At 40.7% G+C, this 20,476-nt stretch overlaps 1 protein-coding gene across 30 annotated transcripts in view; it reads right to left on the bottom strand.

Moving 5' to 3' along the window:
* Positions 1 to 20,476, bottom strand: part of DST (dystonin) — a 470,874-nt gene that overhangs the window by 99,240 nt on the left and 351,158 nt on the right. For all 30 annotated transcript variants that reach the window (XM_006110983.4, XM_025182427.2, XM_075923642.1 and 27 more), the window contains 3 exons: positions 19,338 to 19,833; positions 16,753 to 18,221; positions 978 to 1,139 (listed from right to left, as the gene is read on the bottom strand). In XM_006110983.4, coding sequence (XP_006111045.2) covers positions 978 to 1,139; positions 16,753 to 18,221; positions 19,338 to 19,833 — 2,127 coding nt within the window. The remainder of the gene's footprint in view (positions 1 to 977; positions 1,140 to 16,752; positions 18,222 to 19,337; positions 19,834 to 20,476) is intronic.

Here is a 20,476-nt window from a genome sequence, read left to right on the forward strand (position 1 = left end):
TATCCAAATGATCCAGTAGAAATAATACTCCTGTGTTGTACAGTTATGTTCTATGGGGAGATACAGTGAGGTGAAACATACCTCTAACAAATGTGTGTTTTACAAGGGCTTTCTTACAACAGGACTCTGTCAAGACCCCAAATGAAACTCCTTATTCAGGACAATAGTCCCTTCACAATATAAAAGAAGAAGAGGACATATACATGAGCCATGGACATCTGATGATCCATTCCATCCATTCTCCTGTGAGATGAATCCTGTGAGAATATGCACCTTTCTTGTGTCCCATCCCTGTCGCATCCTATCCTCAGCTTCTGTCTAGGGAACATTCATGGAGGACTCAAGAGAGAAGTTGCTCCACTGAGCTGTGAAACTTACAATGTTTAAAGCACCATAAGCCCTGATTCATATGAAAGAAAACATGTTACTGCCCACACAGAGCTGAGCCCTATTGCTGCTTCATACAGCACTGGAAAATGCTTAGATATCATGGTGAATATGATAGAACAGACTCTCTGATATAATGGTGAATGTGAATACAGAAAAATCATAGTGGAATAAGGAGAGAGAGAAGTGAGTACAACATGGTTGAGGAAAAAAACCCATATAGCTACCTTTCCCACATGTGTCTCCCCTCAATACCTTCTCCACACAACTTGGGCTATTAAACTCCTCCCTGCTCTGCTTGTGCAGAGGAGAGCAAAGAGTCCCCAGGGAACCTTTTCTGGCTAAGAATGCCAGGAATAAACCTACAGAAAAATGGACAGAACTGTGGAAATAACAACCATATGTTACCAGTGATTGACAGAAATGTTTTAAAGAGAATTACAAAGAAAGTTACTGTGTTAAGGCAACAGAATCCCTGACCATCATGAACATCTTTTAATTTCCTGTATTTTGAAAGATGATGCCAAATAAATAGGGGAAAATACAAAACAAGGAAGGCAAAATTTGAATTGATAAGTATACAAAATAACCTTCTTATTGAGAGTCTTCCATCGTGTGTTAACTTCTTCAAGGTCATGCTCAAGGTTCTCGGTGCTTGCATTTTTCGCTGCACTTTGAATAAGTCCTTGACCTAACCAATTTACCTCTTGTTGTTTCACTTGCAATGTTTCAATCTCTTCTTTCTGGAATACCTGCAGATAGAAAAGCAACAGCATATCTGAACTATTATGTTTGAAAACACGTGGCACATAAGCAACTGTGATGGGGATATTGGGAATAAAATCTTAGTACTGAAAATTAATCTTTGTCTATATATCATTGTTAAAAAGAAATTATATTTAGTGAAGTAAAGAACATCCTAGAAACAGTCAATGCTATTAAAGATTAAAAAATATATAAGTTGACAGTACAATACCAACCAAATACAGTCCTGTACCTCTAAAAACCAAATGCTGTATTTTGTTTAGGGGGAGATTTCATATGAAACGAGGATGTGAACAACCACCTGCAGCTGGGACACTAGGACAAACTCAGTTCTGGTGTAGAGAGTGAAATTTCCAGTGCAAATGTTCCCTCCTTCATGAGGTATAATTAGATTTGCCAAGCATCTGGATTTCCACCAGAATGCCTGGCTGACAAGGATGCTGGCAGCTATAGTCACCAGAACTGACCAGGCCACTAAAAGTTTTGTTGGTTCCACACAGTTCCAGGAAGCAGTGGCATGTTCCTCCAGCTCCCTGGTGGATAGACAACCCAGGGTGAGGGGAGGCTCTGTGCGCAGCCTCCACAGTCAGATGCTGCCCCAGTGGCTGGGAACAGCATGGCTAATGGGTGCTGTGGAGCCAGTGCTAGAGGGAGTGCCTGTGGGTGAGGGCAGTGTGCAGAGCTCCCCTGGCCACCAGGCCACCTACGTGCTGGAGGGACATGCTCATGCTTCTTGGGAGCCACGTAGACATTTCTGTCCCTGGAAAACACTGGCAACAGCTGAGGTCCATACCACCCGGAGCCCAAACGCCAAACACTCTCCTACACCGCAAACCATCACCCCCAACCATCCTACAAGCCCATACTCCCAGTTGGTGCCCTCATTTGCTGCACTACGATCCCTTGGCCCAGCCTGGCAGTGAGTGAAGATGAGGGTCAGCGAACGATGGAGGAAGAGAGGATAAAGTGAGCAGTGGCAGGGCCTCAGAGAGAGGGTGGGGCAAAAACATGTAGTTTTCTGCATTGAGAAAGTTGGTAATACTAGGCATAATGTGTCCCACTGTATTTAGTTCACATTAACACAGCTCAGGAAAAAATAGAACACATATAAAGCAGGGCAACATAATTGATGCAAGAACTCAAGAGACAGTGGGAGATGCATCTAGATAGTACTAAAGTAGGCTCAGGGAGATATAAAGTAGGGATGTTAAAAAGCGTTGTTGGGTTTTCTGTAAAAGTGTAACCTGCTTAAAAGCTGGCTCCCAGCGAGCACTGGGAGTGGGGGCTTGCATGTAGGCTCATTGGTTAACCATTTAAATGTATACACTATTGCATCCCTAATATAAACATAGTCCATAGATGAAGTGACAATATAAAAGTGTGTAAACAAGAAAAAGAAATGAAAAGTAACAACGTACATCAAAGGAACAAATTGGTCAATGTCTCTGAAAATTGGATAAGGGACAATGCCTAAGGTTAGGAAAAAACATTTTAGGTTAAATATTAGTAAATACAGATGAGTACTGGAATATGGAGCTGGGTGCAGCAGCATGACAAGCAGATACCTATTATTATATTATTATTGTATAGTTCTGCAGAATGTATGGTCTCTAAGTAGAGCCAAGTGGTAATTCTCAGTTCTATACTCTATGACTGTATTTAAGCTTTGCAGAACAAGACTATTATCATAGTAATACCAGCGTAAATTCCAGCTAACTCAATTTATTTCAGTTGAATTACCCTGAAATGACTTCAGTGTCAATGAGTTCAGAAACTGGCCTAAACCCCGAATTACACGGACAAGTGAAAATAACGGATGAATAAACAACGGTAAAGCATGCTCAACTTTTGACCTTAAATCCTTCTATGGTGGCATTCAGCAACAGTTTTGTTTTAGGTTTAGTGTTTTCAAAGCAACCTTTTTCAGCTTCCTGAACAGCACAAAGCTCTTTCAGAAGGCAAATTATTCTCCTGGCACTAAGAACACTGTAAAGAATTATGTGTTTTTAGCCCTGGTCTACACTAGGACTTTATTTTGAAATAATTCCCTAAAACCAAATTTATAAGTGAGTGTCCACACCAGCAAGCCTGTTATTTTGAAATAATGGGCTGTGGAATTCAAGATCTATACCCCTGCTTTTCATCAGGAGTAATGCTAATACCAAAATAGTAATTTTGAAATAATGATAGTATGGACACTCCAGTGCCGCTATTTTGAAATAATTACTCTCCAGAGTAATTCAAACTAATTATTCCTCAGTGCTTCCAACGGCTCTAAGTCCGACGTAGCACATCCACATTAACAGAGCCTGCCTCAGACTAATTTTGATGCTTGCCCGTAGTGAGGACATGCTAGTTCAAATTTCTTAAATCTTCTGTGTGCTTCACATGCTAGTGTAGAGGTTCCAGAAAATATATTGAGCACCTAAAAGAAAGTGCTTGGCTTTAGGTCACTGGCATTCCTCCCACAAAGCAAACCTGACCACAACCTCAATGCTCATCCACAAGGTAACCCTGCAAAACCCCACTTTAACAGCCACTTATACAGTATAACAAATATAGATAAGACTGACAACATTGCATGTCTCCTGACTTGCATGTTCTTGTGACTTAAACCCTCTTTCAGACACATGCAGAGTATTCTTGCTTGTTGGTGGGCAGGCAGCTGCTGCATTTTTAAGACTTTTGATCTGTTATCACTTAAAATGTGAATAGGATGGTCATCTTTCTACTCACACAACACCCTCACCGAACACCTCCTTTGAGGCAAAGCCCATGCCCCACCCCTTCTCCAATGCACTGCCCTTGCTAATTCCATCCTCCCTGTCCTCCTTCCATTGCTTGCTCTCCCCATCTTCGCTCACTCACTCATTTTCACCCGGATGTTTCAGAGGGTTCGGGGGATGGGAAAAGATGAGGGCTCTGGCTAGGGGTGCAAGCTTTGGAGCGGTGTTGGGAATGAGCAATTCAACGTGAGGTAAAGGCAGTGGGTTAGGATGCGAGATAGGGATGTTAGCTAGCGTATAATTGAATAGTCATGTATCCGCATCAAATTTTAGCAGTTACATGACTATTTGATAGCCTCCCCGAGGCAGGGCCAGCAGCCAGTACACTCCCGGCCCTAGTCCCAGGGAGTCCCCTGCCATCCTGTGCTGCTGCCTCTCTATCAGAAGGGAGCCAGTTTAAAAACCAGTTCCCCTCGCGAGCCAACTGCCTGTCGCCCCTATCGGTGAGGGGGTCCAAGCTTCCTGTAGAGCTGATAGAGGCAGCAGCGAGCGGGGGTGAGGGTTGGGAGGTGGCACCATAGTGCTGGTGCAGGGGGGAGCTGACTTTTAAGCCAGCTTCCCCCAGCACCAGCTCTTGCCTCCCCCCACCTCCCGCCTCTGCAGAAGGCAGCAAGCGGAGTGGGCAGGCAAGTCCACATAGCCAGCTCCCTGCATGTATCGACTCCCACCTGCCCCCCTCATCCTCTGCACTGCTTCCTCTCTATTAGAGGCAGCAGCACAGGGGCAGGGAGACCCGGTGCTTGTCGGGAGCCAGCATTAAGCTGGCTCTGCACAGGAACAAGTTCCTACTTTCCCGCCCTCCCCTCTCTCCCCCCGCCCCGGCTGCCTCTGATACAGAGGCAGCGGAGGGGGGAGGGGGAGAGTGGGGAAAGATGCGTAGTTGACAGAATTAATCAATAAGCCCAGGCTTATCAGTAAATCGTTTAGTTGTCTGCACACTGACATCCCTAATGCGAGGGGTGCAGTTTCCATTTGGGGATACAGGCTCTCAGGTGGTAAATAGGCCAATGGTGGGAAGATAGGAGTTGCTATAGAAAACTTTTTTCTGGGTGTCTAGCTTGTGATTCTTGCCCACATGCTCAGGGTTCAGCTGATCACCATATTTGGGGTTGGGAAGGAATTTTCCTCTAGGGTAGATTGGCAGAGGCCCTGGAGGTTTTTTGCCTTCCTCTGTAGCATGGGGCACGGGTCACTAGCGGGAGGATTCTCTGCATCTTGGGGGACTTTGAACCATCGTTTCAAGGACTTCAATATCTGAGATATAGGTGAGAGGATTATTCTAGCAGTGGGTGGGTGAGATTCTGTGGCCTGCACTGTGCAGGGGGTCAGACTAGATGATCAAAATGGTCCCTTCTGACCTTAAAGTCTATGAGTCTATGAGGTGGGGCTAGGGATGAGGGATCTGGGGTGCAGGTGGGTGCTCCATGCTGGGATTGAGGGGGTTGAAGGGGGCTCTGGGTTGGGGTTGCACAATCTAGGGTGGGGCTGGGCATAAAGGGTTTGGGGTGCAGGAGGGGGATCAGGACTGGGGTCTGGGAGGTTGAGTGTGAGATGGTGTGAGGGCTCTAGCTGGGGGTGTGGGCTCAGAGGGGGCAGAGAATGAAGGGCTGGGGCAGGAGGTTGGGACCTGGGAGGGTGCCAGTGGTGTAGGCTCTAGGTGGTGCTCACTTAAAGCAGCTCCTGGGCAGGAGTGCAGCCACAATGGTTCTATGCACTGGTTCTCTGTGCTGTTTGGTTTGCAGGCACCAGTCCCATAGGCTACAGTCCCTGGTCAATGGGAACTGCAGGGTGACACTTGAGGGGGCAGAGTGCAGAACCCTCTGAATGCCCCTACACGTAGGACCCAAACCGAGGATGCTGGCTGCTTCCCAGAAGCTACATGGCACAGAAGCTAACAAGAAGCCTGCCAGCCCCGCTACACGGTGCCACAAACCAGTCAACGAGCTGGGATTCCACAAGGATCCCTTTTTACAGGCGTTCCAATTGAAAACCAGACATCTGGTCACCCTAACTGTGAAGTAGGAACACAGCTGCATTTTTAGCTGGACACAGAAACTTTTAACATTAGATATCCCAGTGATTATTGTGATAATAATAATGCAAATCTGTAGACCCAAGTAGAAAAACCCAGCAGATTAAAGTACTTTTCTGACAATTAGCAAATCTATTAAAAGAACAGGCAGGTTGCTCATTCAAATACCAGTCAGGCAGTAACCTGACACTTGCCTTCCAAGACCTTAATCACTATGGACCAAGCTAACTACAAATTGAATAGTTTGGTCAATATTTACAACTATTAGCAAGTTGGCTGTTCCCTTCTGCTGCATGAAGTAGCAAATATTTTTTACTACTTTGGCATAATCAAGACAGATAGACAGACCGATAAAAGGACTTCCTCTATATTACAAAATTCTCTTTCAAAGGCAGTGCACTACAACCTATGGTTTAGCATTTCCCCCAGCCTGTCCTTTAAAAACTTATACAGGCAGTCCCCGGGTTATGTACAAGATAGGGACTGTAGGTTTGTTCTTAAGTTGAATTTGTATGTAAGTCGGAACTGGTACATATTGTAGGGGAAACTCTAGCCAAACATTTCTCCAGAGCTCAGTTTTATTCTCCCACACCTCACTTCCCTCAGTCCTTTATTCTCAAGCTGAGGTGTCTGCTGAGAAAAGCCGCTCCGCGTCTCCCTGGTCTGCTGGGGGGGGAGGGGGGGACGCTAGCTTTGCGTCTTCCTGGTCTACTGGGGGGAAGCAGCTAGTGCGGGGTTGCCTCACCCCGTTTGTAAGTAGGGATCCGATGTAAGTCAGATCCATGTAACCCGGGGACTGCCTGTATGCTATTTACAAAGAGAAGCTTAAAATAAATGATCTTTGAGGGTAGTTTACCAGAACAATTAAACAACAACCCCTGAAATAGTTCAAACATCAAGCAGAGTGAGCAGAAAAAAGATTACAGACTTGACAAACATCCCTTACTTATTGCATTTCTCTTTACTTTCTTTCCTCATCCATCACTCAGAAAATGTGTGTGCTTGTAAAACACCATGGTAACTTCAGATCTACTTTTTTGGCAAGCTGCTTCAGGGAAAAGGACTTCAGTACATGCAACAAATCTTTAATCTATGTACTTTGGAAACCACAATAATCTGATACTGTTATTTGTACCTTTCTGAGTAAGACTGGTCAAGCTAAATAAATCAGGCAGAACTATCACTGAAAGGCTTTGCCTTTAACCACAATTTGTGTAAAAACTGAATGGTAACATCAGTGCACAGTAGAAACATTCCAAATGACGAGTAACAAACACCATCTGGACAATAATAGGCATGCACCAAACAGCTGGAAGAAATCAGCCCTGTCAGAAACTGTCCCTTTTTCATGTACTAAAGTGACCATTTCACTAGTTTCTGACATTTTGTAATCTGCTATGCAAATTATGCTAGTAACCACATTTTCTTAGTAAATGAAAAATAAAATTGTAGATGCAATAGTAATTCCTAATCGGAAATTCTAGCAGTCATTTTTATAATAACAAAACAAATGGTTGTTGGCCTTTACTATGATTCCAAGGTCCTTTGTTTTGAATTACCTTATTAGAAAATAGACCATTGCAGACAGTGTCCAAGGTTTCTATGTGGGTTCCTGTATTCCAGACATTCCCTTTCATTCTCATTGGGTTAGCTTGTGGACAGCTTATGGTATTATCTAACTCCAGTTCTTGAGCAGAGAAGGTTGTTTCCATTGAATCTGTATGTGTTATGCTAGATTCTTCTGTGTCAGAAAAAATCTCATATTTTGCTAAATCTATGGTGTTAGCATTAACAGCAATATTTGCATAATACATGTCTAAATGCTGAGGTGCATCATTCACACAGTCCCCTTTTGTCATTATGACATGCTTTTTCATTTCTTCAACTTCACACTCATTTTCCATTTTTCCTTTGTCTGAGGTAAAATTGTTTTTTCCATGACCTTGGAGAAGTTGTGCATCCTCTTTCAAAGAATTCAGCGAGTAACAACATTTTGTCCCTCTCTTCTCCTTTGCACATTTTTGAGGACTATTTTGCACTATTTTTTTGGATAGTGAAACATCATGCAAAGATAATCTGCAGCTATCTTCTACAGGGGCATTATTGCAATCAAGCAATGGGATGTGCTGTTCACTACTGGAAATAGCAGGGAAAAAATGCCTAAATTGACCTACTTCATGGATATATTCTGCAGAAGATATACTTCTGATTTGACTTTGCTCTCCTACTAATAATGGGTCTTGTTTTTCTTCTCTTTCTGTTGGAGGGCTGCATAGACCAGAGTCATCCTCTTCTGAGGTGAGGGAATTAGTTCCAAATTTGCATTTGCCTGCTTTTGCTATATCTGATTTCTCAGCAGTTTCAACAAATGAGCATTCACTTTTATTTGCACAGTCTGCAAAATTGGGTGGAACAAACATTCTCCATGATCTCCTATGTTCTTTCTTTTCTGTGTGAGATTTTGTTTTGGGTAATCCAGCAGTTCGAATTATATCACTATTCAGTTTAAGTGCATCAAATATCATTTTTTCATCTAATTTGTTAACTTCACGTCCTCTGAGCTCAAATACACTGGAAGAAGTAAGGGCACCATTGGGGCACAGAGTGCTAATATCCAGTGTTCTATGACTATATGGTAAAGTCCGATCTGTGAAATGTCTCGAGGACAGGCTGCCTTTGGAGCCTGAATCAATCTGTTCATTCAGTCTCACTGTGTCATAGATTGACCTTTGAGGAACATAACAGTCTTCAATATTTAGATCCTCATCTTCTTCACCCTTCCCTACACAAGGAGGATTTTGACGTAAACAGTCTGGCCTGCTAAGCGGCTTCCCCATTTTGAAAATGTTTACAGAAAATGTTTACTATGCTTCTGTTTTCTTGAAGTGTGAAAAAAATCTAATGAAAAACATTGCGCTGAACAACTGGAGTCAACTTGGCTTTAGCACAAAGGTGCACATATACAAAATCTACATCATAATTTATGAGGTGCTTACGGTCATAATCAGTGCAAAAGCAACTATATCTTTACCAGGCTGTGATTTATTTAATTTTTATTCCTGAAATATAAAGTGCTTTTGTAAGTAAGGAGCAGAAGTCTTCCAAAATCACAACAAAAAGAAGCAAAAACCCAACTGTGCCTCAATCCGCATAAGATTCCACAGAACTTTCCATTTCTTTTTGCAGGTCACAATTTGTAGTTTAAATCTCCAGATTAAGCTTTCCAAATGAATAAGCATTATAGTAGGCAGAACATTATCTTCTGTAGGTGACTGATTAACTGTAATCCTTTCAAATGGTTTGCAGAATTCCATCTCCTGTTATAAATAAGACATGGTGCAGAAGCTTAAAAAGAAAGAACCCACATAGTAGCTGTGTATTGTTTAGACCAAGGCACAAAGAAAACCTTCAGGGAAAAATAAGCTAAATCCAGAAGAGTAAAATCAGTAAAACAGTCCTTTACTTTTTTTTGGCAATAGCTATAAATAACCTTAATCTGAAAGGCAGCCTATTTTCTTCTGGTACTAAGCTTCTTTCTGGCGTATTCAGAAGTTCCATAGGAAGACACAGTTTTCTTGGTAGCCAGGAGAATGCAACCAAACAGCCCTTTAAACTAAGTAGAAAGTAACTCTTTCTGATTTGTTTTCAAAATATCCTCCTGGAAAGTTGTTATCCTGTTTAAGGCAACTGCAGTGCAGAATAACTACAAGCTTTCTTTTCCTAAGGCACAGCAGATTTATGTTTCGTTTAAATTCAGCAAGATTTAACTATAAATTGTAGCTGGCAGACTGTGGTCACCGTTTTGTCTTCATTTCGAAGTGCAGCTGTAGAGAAGAAGGCATAAAAGGAAATCCAACAATGAACGTTTGCATGTACCATCCAGCGTAGCTGATAAGCTTTCCAGCTCTCCCTGGTTTCTTACGAACTGACAGGCATCCTCCCAACACTGAGCTTAAAGAAACACCCTTTCTATTCTTTAGGCAACATCTGCTACTATCCCATTCGTTCTCAGAGTATTACTCTGGCCAAGCATTAGAAGGTGCCTGACCTTTTAGCTCTACCCCCTTATGTTTTCTGCCCCACATGACTCAACTACTCAGTCATCTTTTCACTTTTACCATTTGCCTTGTCTCTGAAATTGTGGGAGGACCCTCCAGACTCAAGATATTAAACTGCAACAAACTAGCTGCTGCTGACATTATGTAAATCAGAATGCATTATTTAATTGTGGAAGACCTGATTTGCTTAGAAGCGCAATGAAACTGTTAATTAATTCAGAATGTTGAAACTGACAAGGGACAGCTTAACTAGGTAATCTGACACCACACATACCAAACTTCCAGAATATATTTCAAGCATGCAGAAACAGTACTATTCTGTTTAATTATATAAAAACAAGCCAGTGCAGCATGTTGAATTATCAGGAATCTAATCTCTTATGTTCTTCAAGGATTTCTGGTAATGAAATGCAGTTTATAAATACACTCTATCGTGAAAAACAGCCCAATATTGTCATCTTTTAAAGGGATACTGTTATGTTAAAAATCAAATCTTTATCTGTGTCTTTATCTGTTTTAATTATAAAATCTGAAATTATAATAATTATTTTATAAAATCTAAAATTTAACTTTATTTAGTCTGTATAAGTTTTATATTTTATTCAAACTGGAAAATGGAAATTAACCAATGTCAATGTCAGCTTTGTTTTTATTCATCTTCACTTTCCAACTCTCATCCAGTTGCACAACATTGCAATGTCTGAGTTCCAAATACTAGATGGCAAACTTTTAAGTCCAAACAACCACCCCCACCCCCACCACCCTGGTCTCTATTGAAAAAACAAGAAAATGTTTATATTAATATTAGGACCCTGGTTCCCAAAGAGTAAACAGACATAAAACCAGACAAACAAAGCGCGGAATCAAGCTACACATTCATAAAAACTTTTTAAAGGAATCCTACATTTTGTATCTAAACTACCTGACAGTGTCAATTTAAAACAAATAAAAATCTAAAGAGGCTGAAGACTGGCACATAACATGCTGATTAAAGATGTTATATACAAGCTGTTTCTTCATTAGCACTAATTTGCATATTAGTATTGGCCCAGGCCCTGTACTGCTCTTGATGTATGGTATTAATTTTAGTGAGTGTTCTGATCAAAGGTTAAGGGCAGCATATGGTATTTGGTATTAAAATTTAACAATGCACTACTGAATAAAAATCTACCAAAGTGTTTTTTTAAAATTGCAGCGAATAGGAAACAAAAACACTACATACATTTTTTTAAAATTAGGATGTTTTAAAACACAAGAAAAAAATGTCATGTCAAGATAATGTGTACGCTCAACTACATACCAAAAAGTAAAGGGTCATGAAATAAATTCTGTTTTGTTTCTCTCATGCATTTTGCCTTTTCTTAGTAAGTACAGCTATTACAAAAAATAAGGTTTCCAGTGCCCAAAAAATCCCTTGACATATTAAACTATGCCAATCTTGAGACTGATGTCTCAGGTATCTCTAAATGAGAAAAATATAACTAGAATTGTTAAGGTTAGATACTCTTCTGAGCTCCTATCATGTATTCTTCACCCAAACCAATCACAAACAAAATCTCACTGAATTCAAAATCTCACTGAATAAAAAGCCAGGACTAGGTCTAAAATTTCCAAATTTTGAATAAAAAAATAGGAACACTTTTGTGAGCGTTTTTTAAAAGGCGTTCCCATTTTTGATCGATAAAATGAAGACCATTTTTTAATAATCTGATGCTACATTCATAAGTTTTAGTACCTTTTTCCTGTTGTTTCTTAAAAAATGAATTAGTAATCAAACTACAACTATATACCTTTTTTTCTCTGTTTGCCACATGTTATAAATAGAGGTTAACCTCATGAAAGAATCTACGATGTTTTATGCAATATTTGCAAATCAGTACATGAAAAAAAAAAAAAACAGAATTTAAACCTCAGATGGTTGAGTAAACACCATTTTGCTTCAAGTGTAATAGTCAGAAGACCCTGTCGACGCAACAAGCATAAACCAATTAAATTCTTAGTTCAAGCTCATCAACCAGAATATTCAGCAAGGTTAAGATTCCTATGAAGTTCAATTAGAAACTATTATTTTCTAGGCACTGTACAAATATGAAGGAAAATCTTTAAGAGTTGCAACTACAGGCAGTCCCCGACGTACGCGACTTATGTCAGATCCTACGACTTATGTCGGATCCGCACTTACGAACGGGGCTTTTTTCGCCCCGGAGCTCACGGGCGGCGGGTCGCCACCCGTGTCCTCTGGGGCGAGAAAAGTTTCTCCCAGTCTCCCTGGTCTGCTGGGGGGGTCCAGCAAAGCTGCTGGATCCCCCCAGCACACCAGGGACACCCAAGCAAAGCCGCCCAGGCGGCGGGAGTCCCGCTGCCTGGGCAGCTTTGCTCGTTTGCCCCGGAGCAAAGCCGCCGAGGCAGCGGGACTCCCGCCGCCTGGGCGGCTTTGCTCCTGTCCCCCTGGTCTGCTGGGGGGGGGGGGGGGCAGCAAAGCTGCTGCTCAGGCGGCGGCTTTGTTCTGGTGTCCCTGGTCTGCTGGTGTCCCTGGTCTGCTGGGCTGTCCCGCTGCGGGTGTGCTCAGCGGCTTTGCTCCCCGTCTCCCTGGCCTGTATGCAAGTCAGAACTGGCATCCAGATTCAGCCGCGGTTGAAACTGATCAGTTTCAGCAGCGGCTGACACCAGTTCCGACTTACATACAGATTCAACTTAAGAACAAACCTACAGTCCCTATCTTGTACGTAACCCGGGGACTGCCTATACTATTGTTCTGGGGAACAGTGAACAGAAGGGAAAAAACATCCAGTGATGAAAGCTGAAAACAATTTTATATATTTCCAATGGAAAACAGGGAAGGCTTGTTAATGAAGTTAATGAAGCATTTTGCAAAGATTTCAAGAACTGTAATAATTTAACAGTTTTCTGAATGAGCTTTTTTATTTTTTGTGCTTTAAGTGCTAGAAGTTCTGGGTGATTCCAGATCCAGGAGACTGGTTAAGGCTCACATCTAAAGTTTTCTTGTTTTGTTTTTAAAGAAAACAGAAAGTAGAATCAGTGTAACTAAATAGAACAAGTCCAGCTACTGGAATTCCCCTCTTATTTCAGATCCACTCACTCATTGTATACTTCATTTGAAAACAAAAATCTGTTTCAAATCTGAACAAAACTAATGCCAAAAAACCACAAAATGCTAGCTACTGTAATAAAACAGCTTTGAACAGGAACACCAAATTATTTGTTGTTGCTTTTCAAATCACTTTTCTTTGAATACCAACAAAGGTGGGTGCTTTTTTGTTTTGTTTTTTGTTTTCCTGTTTTGCAGCCACAGGCCAAATTCTGATCCTAGTTACACTGATATGATTCCAAAATTCTCTCCTGTCTTATTCTGTGAAACAACTATTCTGATCGAACTGCTGTAGACTTTACACAATTGCTATACAAAAAGCATATCTTTCCCCCAAAATGACAACTTTTCATATTAAAACTAAGCAATAAACCACAGGATTTCAAGTTAATGCAAGCCATGCTTCCATTTGCTAGTGTCAGTTAAAATTGGTGGCATCCACTTTGGATGTCACACTACACAGTGACTGAAACAAGCAGAGGAAATACAAATACAATAAATAACTTCAAATATAAATTCTTCTTTAACAATTGTGAATTTTAACACCAGATACTAGAAAGTATCACAGAGCTCTATTCTTTGCTTGCAAAAGTTGGCCAAACCACAAAAAAACACCTTTTGGCCCATTCTGTAAGATTCTTCCATCAAGAGCTTAAGGAGACTGTGTGAATGAGTCTATCCACCCAGAAGCAAATTTATTTTAGACCACAGAAGCTAAAGTCATAAAGAAGGAGACTGGTTTTGCAGCCACAGTTGCACTTAACAGGAGGTGACAAGATGTGGATGTGCATGAAACTGCACTCCCATTCAAAGCAGCTGCTGCTGGAGCCATTCTGCTATGGACTGTTGAGTCAAGAAGTACAGCCCTATAGAAGCATGCTGAGGATAACCAAGTGTAACATCAACTGACATGGTGCAGCTTACATAGCCCAAGTGGTAGTCCTAAATATTACCAGGTGTGAAAGTGCTGGGAGATGGCCATATCTCTAACCCTACTCTGCCCAGTCAGTTGCTTCCAACCCTGCTTCCCCTCTCATCAGACAGAGTCAGACCAGGGGCACTGGACCCATAGGTCTCCCTTCCACGAAAATAGCAATATTGGCATTCAGGAGGAGCTTACAGGAGCAGAATAGAAATCTCCAGGCTCAAAGGGCTTCTTCCTGATAGCAGCATAGATATTTCTTGTTCCTGCTTCTTCCTGTAGCCCCAGAATGGAACCAGAAGGTCTTGCCTTGAACACCAAGCTCAACAGCTTCCCAGTTCCTATTCAAAATGTATATGTGTAACCCCACCAGCAGTGCAAAGGAGCTTGCAGAAAGGACAAGACATTTAGAAATCCCCCAAGTGGCTTTTCCGGAAACACTTGCCAGCTATCTACACTGGCCGCTTGAATTTCCGCAAAAGCACTGACTTCCTACTGTAAGAAATCAGTGCTTCTTGCGGAAATACTATTCTGCTCCCGTTCAGGCAAAAGTCCCTTTTGCGCAAAAGGGCCAATGTAGACAGCTCAGATTTGTTTTCCGCAAAAAAGCCCCGATCGCGAAAATGGGTCGGGGCGGCCGCCCTGCTCGCCCTGACCTATATCCGCCCCTGTTTGTGCCTATCGGGCAGCTCAGCAAGAGCAACTATACGATGGTCCAAGGCTGCTATGTTATTCTACAAGGATATCTGCTGTTCCACTGTAAGGATATTGAGCTCACTGGTGCAGACAATTAATACTGAGACAAGGCATATAAGAATATAAGAGACGAACCCGGAGTACTATTTTCTAGCTCCCTTATTTCTGCAGTAGTCAGGCTGCCTCCACATGAGGGCTCTGCTTGTTTAAAAATCTACCACAGGGTGTAAACTTTTTGTGGTTAAAGAGAATTACATTTAAATGGCTACCACTCTGGCAAGTAGCAGAGATATGGAAATATCACCAATCACAATTCAATTGTGCCAATATAAACAACTGAAATCACAGCATAATCATTTTGCTTATTGTTTTCCAAGTGCTTTTCTAACATTGTTCAAAAAGAAGCAATTGGTTTCTGTTTCTAAATTGATGTATACTGGTCAGTACCAAGTTGCATTCTATTTTAATCTCAACAATCTAATAGAATGTGTTCATAATATAACTAGTATTTCAACACTTTTGTATGCATTTATGCATTTTAAAAGAGCAGCATAATTTACAGAAGATAAAGTAATTCAGCAGTGAAACTGGAACACTCAGACTGTGCATGTATAATGAATCCAGTTTCATATCCTGACACAATGATTCAGCCCAAACAAGCAAAAAAGCACCCTCTGCTGGGAAAAGTATACAACTGCTTTTCTTCATCTCTAATCCTCTTTTTTTAGAATACAAATTAATTCACGTGAGGAAGGACTGTTTTATGATAAAGTAAACTAGAGTAAGTAAGGCTAGCCTAAGCTATACAAACTTTGGAGTCAATATTGAATTGAATTTGAAATCATATGTTGCAAAGCTTAAGAGAAACTTTGGCATGTTGCCACACTGTTGTTAGAAAATATATGATATTTTAAAAACAGTTGTTTATAAAATGTTCTATAGCCAGGTTTTTCCAAGGGTGCCCACTTTTATCCAATTACTTGAGTGTTGAAATATCATTTGTAAAGTTGAATGAATAAATAAATAAATAAACAAACAAACAAATAAATAAATAATGTATAAACCACCTTTCATCACAAAGCACTTCATAGGTTATATACATACAACATCCCTGAAATAGAGTTTTACCTGCCCTGGACAACAGCACCAAACAGTACATAGTATAACTACACGCAGCAGGGAGAAGGATATTTCAGATATTTTAGATAAGGTTCCAAGATAAACACACTAATTTTATGTGATATATGAAGAACATGAGATTGTAATAACATTTCCTGAATTAATTTACACAAGATTCCAATTTAGGACTGGCTAGAATGGTGGATGTGATTTGCAAATTAAAAAGGAAAGAGAAAGGGATATCAATGGAGAGATGGTGGGGGTCAGTTAGAATGAAAGGATGGAACTGTGGAACAAATGTCAGAGTAAGAGGAGGAAGAAACTAGGGCTCTGATCCTGCAAGCACGTATGCATGTGGTCGATTGCACTACTGTGACAAGTTCCACTGAAGTGATGGGACATCTCTTGACAGTAAAGCTAAGCACACACGTTTGCAGGAGTTGAGCTAACTGCAGCTATAAGGAAGAAAAAAGGTCTCTGTGGTATATGGACAAATCTAGTGAAGCACTTTCCTGGAGACTGTGTGGAGGTCAGTAAGAAAAAGCCTCTTAGAGAGGTGAGGTAGGTGGGTTGTGTGGGAAGGGAAATAAGGACTATGAGGCTCACAGGAGCCTGGAGAAAGAACAGATCAGGAAAAACAGGAGCTGGAATGCGGGAATGGTAAACTGGGCTGCAGGGCAATGAGAGTTTAGCAAGAGGAAGGACAGAAACAGCAGCTCTGGAGCACAGTGATGGGACTGATATACAGTAGAAGTATTTCTCCTTCAAGTGCTCATCTTAAAACAACCCCATTCACAACATGGAATCCAAGGATTATAGAGTGTTCCATTCAGAAATTGTTTTGCAGTACAGTATTCTATAAGAAAGGTCCTTCCTACCTTGAATATATTCAGCTGTTGATTAATAATGTCTGTTTCCATTCCAACAGTACCTTGAGACTCTTCATGTTCTTCAGCTCCCCCAAGCAAACAGGACAATTCTTTTAATTTACTATAAAACTCTTCAATACGACTAATAGTTCCTTCCACTTGTTCCTCTCTGGCTTTTGCTCTGTCCAGTAACTTATTGCATTGTTTACTTAAAGCCTCTAAGTCCCTTTTTATACCAACAAGATCAGGAGAAGCTTCAGTGGCTAACATCATTTTACAGGTTTTATTGGCATTTTCGTTACTTGTTATAAGATCTTCCAGCTTTTTGAGGAAATTTTTGATATCCTCTCTTTGTAACCGCAGAGTGTCTAGATCTCTTCCTGCTGGACCCATGCTATCGAGCTCATCATCAAACTCTGCAAACTGAGAAAACATCTCTCTGATGTTGTTTTGGAAATGACCAATTCCCTGAAGTTTGGTCTCTAAGAACGAACACTTGTCTTCAACCTGCTGTCTGACCGTATTGTAGTCTTGCTTTAAAGAGTCAGCTTGCAACAAGAGGTCAGAAACACCTTTTGAATCAGAAGCTTCTACCACCAGTTCCTGGGCAAGTTTTGTTGCCAAGTCCACATGAGGCTTTAAAGTCTGAAGTGTTTTCTGCTGGCTCTGCAACATTGTCAAGTGTTTGTTACTGCAAGCCTGGGGTCCAAGAGCATCATGAGCTTCCAGCTGCTCTTTAGCACTTTTAAGTTGCCTCTGGGTTTCCCTGGATGATTCCTGAAACTCTTTCAGCCTTCGTGCCATGTTTTCCAAGGACTCTCTCTTACTATGTAATTGTTCTGTGACCATATCCACTTTCTGGTTCAAAGCCACTTTCTCTTCTGTAATGCTTTCTTTATCTGTTTGACTGGCATTGAGCAAACTGTCAGCTGCATTATTTAATGATTCCACCATGCCATGGTGTTTGTCCAAATCCTTTTGCCAGGTCTTCACCTGAGCAATAGAATTCTCTATTTCAACAGGATCTATGACAATCCTTACTTCAGACAGGCTATTTTGGTATTTCTCTAACCAGGGCTGCAGGTGTTCTACATGCTGTTTGTAAATGAGGGCTTTTTCCAGGCAATCATTTAACTTATCTTGCCTTTCTCTTGCTTGCTTATTTATTTCATCCCAGTTACTTTTGACCAGGCCCAGCTGAGACTGCAATTCTGCTCTGTCAACTCCTTGAGTCTTCTGTAGGAGACTTTCACCTTCTGCAACAATTTTTTCATAGGAACTAATCTGGTCAGACAAGGTCTGCTTAAAATCTTTCTGCTCTCCAATTAATGACTGCAAGATATCAAGCTTGGCTGAAATAGGGTGACCCTGGTTCAGTTCTTCCTTCTTTTTGTCCAGCCACGTCTGAAAGTCCTTAGACATTTGCTGGAACTGATGAGAAGTAGCATATGCTGATTGAAGTTGCAGAACATGATTGCCTGCAAGACACGATATACAGTGTCATTTTTACAACTAGCTACTGACCAAAATTATGGTAATTTCTAACCAAAGGAAAATATTTTTGTTCTGAGTAATATATGTTTATTGTAATATATGTTTATATGTTTATTGTAGTTTGCCCAATTAATTTTATTATGCTTCATTTTTCATTAGAAATTCCTACTTAACACAGAGAGTAATATTTCAGACAATATGTATAAGATAAAAAAAATGTCTCTTTAGCAGAAAAAAACAAGACGAGTGAGTCTCAACAGGGGATTGAGGCCACCAAGAAGGAAGGATTTCTGCAGAGCCAACCATGGTAATAAAGCCTGCCACCATAAGAGAGCCAAGCTAAGGAGCCCATAAAAATCCAGCAAGATATTTAAGCCTCATCAATGATCATGATTCACAGAGTTAAAGGCCAGTAAGGACCATTAGATCATATAGCTGGACTTCTGGTATACAGGGCATTACATATTACCCCGTTACTTCTGTATTGACTTACATTTAACTGTAGCATAATTTGTGTTGGGCTAATATTCTGAATATATGCAAAATTTACTGTAATTCTGGCAGGGAAGCTGGGTTTGCAGGTTGAGATTTTAAAAATACCACTATTGGTTCCCCTGCACTTCAGTTCCGTCCCTGAAGACCTGGGGTATGGTTTTAGATTCTTATAGTGACAGGGATAGAGATGCAGTCTGGTGTAGCTAAAACAAAAGACAGGACTATGTAGCACTTTAAAGACTAACAAAATGGTTTATTAGGTGATGAGCTTTTGTGGGCCAGACCCACTTCCTCAGATCAATATGTGGAAGAAGATTTTCTTCCACATATTGATCTGAGGAAGTGGGTCTGGCCCACAAAAGCTCATCACCTAATAAACCATCTTGTTAGTCTCTAAAGTGCTACATAGTCCTGTCTTTTGTTATAGACACAGGGACTAGCTACTAAGATTGGATCCCCAACACTAGGCAGCTGATAGTATTTAGGACTATGGCTCAGGCACATTTTGATAAACACAAGATATTTTTAAAAGGACCAGAGAACTTTAATAATTAGTGCTTTGCTCTATTTGTACATTACCTTTCCCCCTTGTTTTTAATACTAACCTGCTTTCTGTTCAATATCCATAAATGGTTTTAAGATGCCTTCCAATTGCCTAGTAAGTTCCGCTTTCAAGTACTCTTCTCCAACCAGTGCTGACAGCTCCTCACAAAGGGCCTGAGCCACTTTTATATTTTTCATTTCCTCTTCTATTTCCTGCTTCACTTCTCTAGCCATTTCCAATTGTTGTTTCATAGCATCAGGGTGTGTGCTCACAGCCAGGTTGCTGCTTAGTTTATTATCCAAAGCACTTAGCTTATCTGACAGGCTTCTCAGAAGGCTTTGATACTCTTTGCTTTTGACAATGGCATGGTCAATTTGACCACATCTGTCACTCAGTTGTCCTGTTAGACCGTCCCACTTTTGTGCCACAGCTGCCAGTTGCTTTTTCACAATTTCATGAGAAGGGGGATGTTCACCTGGTCTCTTCAGTATCCCCTGAACAGCTATGGTTAACTGTTCATACTGAGGCTTTCTGGTATCAAACTCTTTAAGCAGAATCTAAGGAGGGAATAAATAAAGATTCATTAATTTCATAACATTTTTAAGTAAATACCTCTCCAACCAAGCAGTAGTTATTAAGAATTATTAAGCCACACCAGTCTCCCAATATCAGGAGCAAGTGAATTAATTTCTAATACACACCATTCAAGTGTTGTTTTACACATATTGCATCAAGGGAACTATTTGGACTGCCAATTTTGTCGTTACAGAGAAAAAAAATAAGCCACATTTTCATAGTATACTTCTTTACTAAATGGGAATTCAATCAGCAGATACAAACATTGAATTTTCATAATATAAAAGTAAAATAATCAAGTAAATAGTACCAAGTAAAAAATCAGCATTTTGTTTCAAAAAGTGTTTTCTTGCCCAGGCAGTTTTGAAATTTATTCTCAGAGCTAACATCAAAAGAGGTGTATATTGACATAATTCTGTAATATATTATTTTAGCACCAAAATAACATTTGGGTGGATTCAAAGAAGTACTGAATGTATATTGTAAGAATTATTGATGTTTATATCGCTAGCTCTCAGTGTTAACTTTTTTGACAATAAGTCAAAGTGTTTACAGAAGGGATGTACATGACAGTTTCATTTTTACAGACTATTGCAAAACTTTCCTTTTAAAAGCCTTAACTTT

This window comes from Pelodiscus sinensis, chromosome 3 (genome assembly GCF_049634645.1).
Source record: "Pelodiscus sinensis isolate JC-2024 chromosome 3, ASM4963464v1, whole genome shotgun sequence".
NCBI classification, from domain to species: Eukaryota; Metazoa; Chordata; order Testudines; family Trionychidae; genus Pelodiscus; species Pelodiscus sinensis.